Raw genomic sequence first — 8,362 nt, forward strand, 5'->3', positions numbered from 1 at the left:
GTGTGTGTGTGTGTGTGTGTGTGCGTGTCTACACACATGTACGTGTGCATTCATGTATGTATATATTTATGTATGTACGTACAACACACGTATGTGCATGTATGAATTCATTTTTACATGCATTCATCTATGCTCTCAAACTCAAGTAGAATTTGAATTTTTTCAAAGTTTCTCACCACTACCATTATTTCATTTTTCACCGTTAAATATATTCATTTATTTTATTAATTAACACCTTAGTCATTATTGTTATTGTAACTGTCACCATCATCTCCTTAATTAATCATCGTGACGTCATTTTTTCCCCATTGATAGAGATAGATTAGTTCTTCCAATCATGTTATACTTCATGGTTTCATCATAAAAAATATCATCATCGTCGTCATCATCATCGTTGTTAAAATTTACCTCATCAATTTTCTACAAATTATCACCATTATCATTACAATCATCATCATCATTATCATCGCAATCATCATCATTATCACTCTCTCCAAAACGATCATTATCATCCCAATCATTATCATCATCACCCTTTTTTTCATACTCTTCCTCCTCCTCATCATTATCTTCACAATCATCAGCATCATCATCATCATCAGCCTCCTCTTCTTCCTCTTCATCCTCATCATCACCACAACCATCTCGCATAGGAGTGCACCGCGTGAACTCCTCAGAGAAAAATGCTCGTTCGGGTATTTAATAATTGTGAACCTGCAAAAAAAAATAAAAATAATTAAAAAATAAAATGTAAAATCATAATAATAATAAAAATAAAAAGCAATAAATTTTTTTTTCAAATCGCTCGATGATAAATAATTATACGTGCGCTGCAGTTAATAATGTGTGTGGATGTGTGAATTTTTGTGGATGTGTATGTGTGTGTGTGTATACGGCATTTGTATGAGCGTGTATTTATGTGTGGATACCTGTGTGTATACACGTGAGTATGTGTTGTTATATGCATTTCTGTATGTCTGCTTGTATATATGTGATATATATATATGCATGTATGTCTGTCTCTGTGTGTGTGTGTTTGTGTGCGTGTGTATTATGTATGCGTAACTGCACGTGTTAACAGGGATGATAAAAACAATGTATCTATCGCAGACATGACATGTCTGACACTGATGACAACAATTTTGAAGATGATGATGACGACGACGACGACGACTATGAAGATGATGACGATAACAAAACGCGAGCGATGTTAATAATATAACGAAATGTATAAATGATATTGAAAGTACTGTTTATCCATTTAAATCAATGATTGCATACCGAGAAACCAGATGTTCCTCTCAATAAACGTTTTATAAATACACGTACACATGCAAGCACACACAGAGGCTCATGCACACACCAACAAACATGCGAAAATGGTAAAGGCGTAGATGAAAATGGTTACGATGATGATGGGTGGGTGATTGATTTCACAATAATTAAATTTATGATTGCAACAAAGCGCTTCATCCGTCGGAACATCATTAGCTTCGTTAAATGCTTGGCAAATACGGCAACCGACCATCGATTTTAATATTTTTTACAATACATCAATACACACATGTACACAAACATACACAAACATTCATTCATACATACAGACACACATACACACAAACAAACGTATACACACATGCGAGCAGAAATAAATCATTTTTTAAGCATCGTCATCATTATTTTTATCATAATCTTCATCATAATCATCATCGTTCATCATCATCATATTAAACAAAATAATATTAATAATAATTATCATCATCATCATTATCACCATCATCATCATAATTGTTTATTTCAGCTTTAAACTATGAAACGCCCATATGTTATGTGATGATAAAACATTTGAGTGATTAGTTATCATTTTAACATCAGCCAACGATCGATAGATACATTAACAAACGTAAAAAAATCATCCGAATTCAGTTAGGATCAAAACGGAGAACCAGCGAATGAACGAGGGTGAATATTGCGGAGAGGACAGCAGCAACAACAACTTCAACATAAACGACAACAACAACAACAACCACAACACGCCATTTGACATCAGTAGCAGTAACAACAACAACATCATGGTTGTTGAAAACAATGCTAACAACAACATCAACAACAATAAAAACATAAACAACAGCAAAAACAGCAACAGCAGCTGTGCTACCAACGGTTTCATACAAATGGATTTTCAGAATAATCAGGTTGATGTTTGCACCTTTTAAATATGTGGTTGCATTTTTTCCGTACACTCATTTGTTTCTATTTGTACACGTATATGTGTATTTTTTAAGCGAACAAAATATGCGTACATGCGTTTGTTTGTATGAGTATGTGTAAGAGTTATAAGATAATGATAAGAGTTGTGATAAGAGTTGATTATTTGTATTCATGTACTTGTAAATGTGTACTGTTTAGTACATGTAGCTGCCTGCGTGTATGTATGCAGTTGTACGTGTGTTGTGTATGCATGTGTTTTTATATGTATGTGTGCATGTGTATATATGTGTATGTACGTATGTATGTGTACTTATAAGAAAACATTTTTATGAAACAAAACTCGTTCAATGAAAATTACAATGTAGACGTGTTTAATGAAGAGTCAGTCATTAATTTTTATGATTGAATTGAATTTGGAGATTTGTTTGTGTGTGTGTGTGTGTGTGTGGGTGTGTACGTGTAAGTGTACTGTACTGTGTACGTGTAGGTGTACTCTACTGTGCGTGTTAACGGACTTTGGCCGAGAAGTTGATATATGCAGAAGCGATCACAAAGGCATAATCATAGTTTGTAACCCAACAACGAGATATTTATGCAACATACTCATACTTGTGAAGTGTTGTGGCAGCTTCAAGAGAGGTTACTGTGTATAAGGAAGTAAAAGTTTAAAAGTGTTACAAAAATATCTACTTAAAAAGTGTCATTTGGATGTAATTTCTTATGCATGTTACAATGAAGTGGTGTTTGTTGGACTTCTACTGCTGATATTCACACAATAAACATCGTAAAAATATTGTATGCGTAATAAGACGTGTTTGTGCGTGTGTAAGTATGTATCTACGATGCACATCAAACATTTTCGTGTCTGTAAAGTTTTGTCGGGTCGATACGCAGTGCATGGTTTACGTATATTTGTGCATTGTTTGCTTGTTAAAATAATTTAAATGCCATTGCGATAACTTTGCCCAAATAGTTTTACAGATCTTTTCTATAATTTTTATTCAGCTTACTGTTATTTTTAGATTAATTTTGTTTAAAATTTAATTACTTGAAATTAAATTTCTTTAAATATTGTTATTGAAACGAACATTTCTAGAAGCATGAATAAATTAATTATCCTTGTTCCTCATCCAACCAAAGTTTCTGAATAATTTAAAGTTATTAAAAATAGACACTCTCAACGTCTTGGAGAAAATCTCGTCTCCGCATATTAATAATGATAATAATCTTACATCTCACCTGTTCTTCTTCATCGTACATGGTGGTTTTCATATTTTCAATGGCTCTTCAGATATTTTTTCTAGTTAATCATTGACATTTATATAGTTTGAATAATGTTTTATAAGAAAAACACTTTAGATTGACGCCCGTACTTATAACAATACAGAATTGAACATGATTACATTACAAAAACTTCTTACAGATTCGTGACAAATTTTTTTTTGTTTTTTAAATATCTTCCAAAATTAAAACTTATTGATATTCAATAAAAATATCATAACGAAAGTAGCATAATTTTAGCAATGTATGCGTACCAGAATGCCGAAATATTTAATTACAGCATCTACTGCAACGAATACAACACACGAACCATCAATAAACGAGATAACATCAACCGAGCTAATGAAAAATAATCAAATGTAGAAAAAGTATTGTGAAACAACCACATCAGCAACAATAACAACAACATCAACCCCAACAACAAACAGCAAAATAACAACAAGTGCAACAAAATTGACAGCAACAATCTCAATAATAGAACATGAATGATAACATTAACAACTAACCTTACAAAAATCATCACAACCATATTAATAACAAAAGGAATACAAAACCAACAAAACAGACACAAACAACAATAATAACAGCAACAATGAATACAAACAACATCAACAAACTCAAAAACTCCAGCAACATCGGAAAAATTTTGCATCAGAACAGATAAGAACAACAATAAAAATAATAATAATAACAATATAAACAACACAAATAAAACAATAAAAACATCCTTTGCAACAACAACAGCAACAGTATTAATAACAAAAATAATAATAATCCTATTTATAATAATAAAAAACTGAAAAATAATAACAAAATACGAAGAACAATCGCTATATCGGCAGCGACAACGATACTGATTTTCAACGCACGATCGGCTTGGTGATGAATTTTCTTTCATATAACTAGGGGCATGTTGATAGTTTTGTTGTTGCTGCTGCTGCTGTTGCTGTTGTTGCTGCTGCTGTTGTTGTTGCTGCTATTGTTATTACATGATGTCTGATGTTATCTTTATTGCTGTTGTTTGATGTTATTTTTGTTGTTGTTAATGTTGTTTAATGTTATTTAATGTGTAGTTTTGTTTGATTGTTTTTCGTTGCTTCCTCTGCGTTTGGCGTTTGCAGTTGTTATCGATGTGAATGTTTGTCGTTGATGTGATTGATTGTTGCTGTTTTTGTGGTTTGAAGTTGATGTAATTGTTGATGTTGTTGTTTATTGATGGTGAGATTGTTGATGTTTTTTGTTGTTGCCGTTGTGAACGTTTTGTAATGTTAAAAGTTTAATATAATACTTCAGCTATTGTTAGCTCGTGAGGATGTCCTTTGAGGAGTTCGTGAGGATGTCCTTTGATGTTTTAATGAGTGAAGTAATGTCATGTTGATGTTTGTGTTGTTGTTTATGACATTGTTGTTTGTATATTTGTTGTTTTTGTTTATGATGTTTGTGTTGTTGTTGTTGATGATGGTCTCTTTATTGTTATTGTTGGCGTGAATGATTAGACTGTACGTACGTTTATTTGCTAAACTTGTAAACCCCAGCTGCAAATTAATATTCAGATGATTGGTTGATAAATTGATTGACTGGTTGGTTGATTGTTTAATTGATTAACTAATTGATTGTTTGTATGATTATTTGGTTGATGAACTTAAGTTGTATAATTTGGTTGTCAAGTCGTTAATTGTTTTTTGGACTCACGTATCACGTTCGTAGTGGTTTTCATGAAATTTTTATTTCAATGCGATGAACATTCAAACCATCTGTTGTGATAATTAAACCATTTTAATGTATAACAATCGAACAACATATAACCAATACCAGATAAGGCCAGTGTTGATGATGATAATGATGATGATGATGATGATGGTGAAAGTAATGATGATGATGGTAAGAATAATGATAATGATGACAATGGTAAAATTTTTTTCGTAATGCATAAAAAATTGGTCGTAAAGAGATGCGGTTTTGCCAAGCGGACACGTACCACTTGCTTTTTGTTGAGATGACGTCATTTATCACGTGGTGATGTTGGATTGTTTCGTTGCCGCTTGTTGTTGTTGTTGCGTTGTTGATGATAATGTTGTTGTTGTTGTTGTTTTTGTTGTTGTATAGTTGTTGGTATTTTATTGTGGTTCTTATTTTTGATGGTAATTAAAAATGAACTCAAAATTGATAGTTTCATCATATTTAGAGTAACAATAATCATAAAAAGAAGAAGAAGAAGAAAAAGAAGATAGCAATAATAGTAATAAATATTAAAATAAATGATTATTGTTATTATTTATAAATATGAATAATAATAATTTTGTATTTTTCTGTTCCGATGGTTTGCTTTCGTCATCTGCATACACCGCACAGTACACATTCATTAAGTCAGAATGCAAATATGCAGGAGATTGAGGATTATATATTCAAATTTATTCTTTTTCTCTGTGTGTGTGTGTTTGTGTGTGTGTATAGGTTTGTATTTTATTTCGTGTGAGTGTGCGTGTGTGTACGCGTGTGTGTTTGCGTGTGCATGTGTGGATTTAAAAAAAGAATTTCATACAAAATTTTTCCATTATTAAAAGTCAAACATAGAGTTCTGAGTTGTGGTTAATGTTGTGGATACAGGCATTGTGACAGATGAAACATATTTTTAGTTGTTGTTTGTTGTTTTTGTTGTTGTTGTTCTACTGATGTTTTTGTTGTTATTGTTGCTTAGTTGATGATTATTTGTTGATGTCGTTTGGGTGTTGCGTTATTTTATTTCAATGTTATTATTATCCGACTACTTGTTGCATCGCTAAAAATAACAACAACAACTACTACAACAACAACAGCCTTAACAGCAACAGCATCAACAACAACAACTACAACAAAAAGCAATAATAACATGTAGTTATTTATTCATGCACTTACACGCGTTTGCATAGCTAGGAAATCAATTATTTCATATACGTAGTTCTTTTATCGGCTTAATTATGCATGCATACGATATATTATTAATGAGACTTCCCTGAATACATTAAGCCCGTATTATGCAGGTTTTGGTTTATTTATTTACGTGCATACTCACACACACACGGACGCACACACTAACACTTATACACACACAGACCGAGACACATACAAACACAGACACACACACACACACACACACACACAGGCATATAATTATACATATGAAACTATGCGTGTATTAGTGTGTTTGTCAGGGTTTCGAATTCGGTTGAAAAATATCAGACTCCAACTTCGACTCTCTGTTGTTTGTCGACGTTCATGTGTGTTATATTTATATTAGTACTTAGCTGAAATTAAAACTTATTACAATGAAATTAAGTTATCTTAGTACCATTTAAATTACCTATTAGCCAATATTAATAACATGTACAGATCATCACATCATTCAGACATTTTCTTTACTTTTTATTTGCGATCGTTCAGTTAATTTAATTGACTCGTTGGCTCATACTAAATTCTATTTAATTTAAAATAAAAACATTATTTAATTAAGGAATCTAATTAAACGTTTTAATTGAACAATCTAATTAAGTTAAGTTAATTAAGCAATTCAGCTGACCATTCTCTTGCAGAATCAATTAATAAAAAACTTTTTTTAACCAAACATCTTGGCGAAGCTAACATCCACAATAAATAAAAAGCTTTACTACGACAGCTTCAACATTTTTACAATGACATTAACAAATCTAACAACATATGACATTAAGAAATCCAACGAAATTAAAAATATGACATTAAAAAGTCCAACAACATTATAACACTGACACTAACAAATCAACAGCACAAAATTATAACGGCAAAAAGAACGTAATCGAACAAATACACATTTTTCCAATTAAAAATTTCAGCAAAACCAAAACACCAACACAACAACATCATCACATCAACATTATCACGTCAACAACAACATCACACCACCACCAACGACAACAACATCAAAAGCAACAACAACAGCAACATCACATCACCAACAAAAATAACAATAACCACAACAACAAAAATAACAACAACTTGACCATCTTGACTAGGTTCCAGGCGATCTCAGTAGCTTAGGACTTCACAGTTTGACCGCGAATGAGATCCATATACTCTCCGAACAGATCAGACTGCAGATACAACAAACTCAACTACAGGTTATTATTATTGTTAATATTATTATTATTATCATTATTATTTTTTTAATATTATTATTTTTATTATATTATTATAAGTAGTAGTATTGGTAATAGCAGGAGTAAAAGTTGTAGTGGTAGTAGCATTAGTAGGATAGTATTAGTGGTAGTAGTTGTAGTAGTAGAAGTAGTAGTAGCAGAAGTATTAGAAGTAGTAATAATAGTAGTAGTAATAGTGATATTATTATCATCATAGTCAGATTCATTATTACTTTTCTTACTAATTTACTAATCAGTAATTGAAGTAAGTACTAGACGAGAGAAAGAAAAATTCAGTATCAGTTTTACTTGCGACAGATAATTTTGAGTGTTATTGATGAGTTGCAATCGATATGAAATGTTATTGTTAGTAATGTAACTCGAGTAGATAGGTAGGTAGGTAGGTAGGTAGGTAGGTAGGTAGGTAGGTAGGTAGGTAGGTAGGTAGGTAGGTAGGTAGGTAGGTAGGTAGGTAGGTAGGTAGGTAGGTAGGTAGGTAGGTAGGTAGGTAGGTAGGTAGGTAGGTAGGTAGGTAGGTAGGTAGGTAGGTAGGTAGGTAGGTAGGTAGGTAGGTAGGTAGGTAGGTAGGTAGGTAGGTAGGTAGGTAGGTAGGTAGGTAGGTAGGTAGGTAGGTGAGGATGGCTGGTTTTATTATTGTAAATAGGGGAATGAATTGCAAACATGCAAGCAGTAAAAACATTTAATAACAAAATTATTAACTA

The 8,362-nt window shown here is 32.1% G+C and overlaps 2 protein-coding genes across 2 annotated transcripts in view; both read left to right on the forward strand.

Moving 5' to 3' along the window:
- Positions 1–1,400: 1,400 nt before the first annotated feature.
- Positions 1,401–3,977, forward strand: HELRODRAFT_170878 (hypothetical protein; the record flags this gene model as incomplete). Its single annotated transcript, XM_009016701.1, has 3 exons — positions 1,401–1,419; positions 1,927–2,195; positions 3,921–3,977. The coding sequence occupies 3 exons, from the start codon at positions 1,401–1,403 to the stop codon at positions 3,975–3,977; spliced, it is 345 nt and encodes a 114-aa protein (XP_009014949.1).
- Positions 3,978–4,402: 425 nt separating this feature from the next.
- Positions 4,403–8,362, forward strand: part of HELRODRAFT_170879 (hypothetical protein) — a gene marked incomplete at both ends in the record, with an annotated part of 6,364 nt that continues 2,404 nt past the window's right edge. The window contains 2 exons of the mRNA XM_009016702.1: positions 4,403–4,486; positions 7,518–7,622. Coding sequence (XP_009014950.1) covers positions 4,403–4,486; positions 7,518–7,622 — 189 coding nt within the window. The remainder of the gene's footprint in view (positions 4,487–7,517; positions 7,623–8,362) is intronic.

The sequence above is a fragment of the Helobdella robusta genome (genome assembly GCF_000326865.2).
Source record: "Helobdella robusta unplaced genomic scaffold HELROscaffold_19, whole genome shotgun sequence".
In the NCBI taxonomy this organism is placed as follows: domain Eukaryota; kingdom Metazoa; phylum Annelida; class Clitellata; order Rhynchobdellida; family Glossiphoniidae; genus Helobdella; species Helobdella robusta.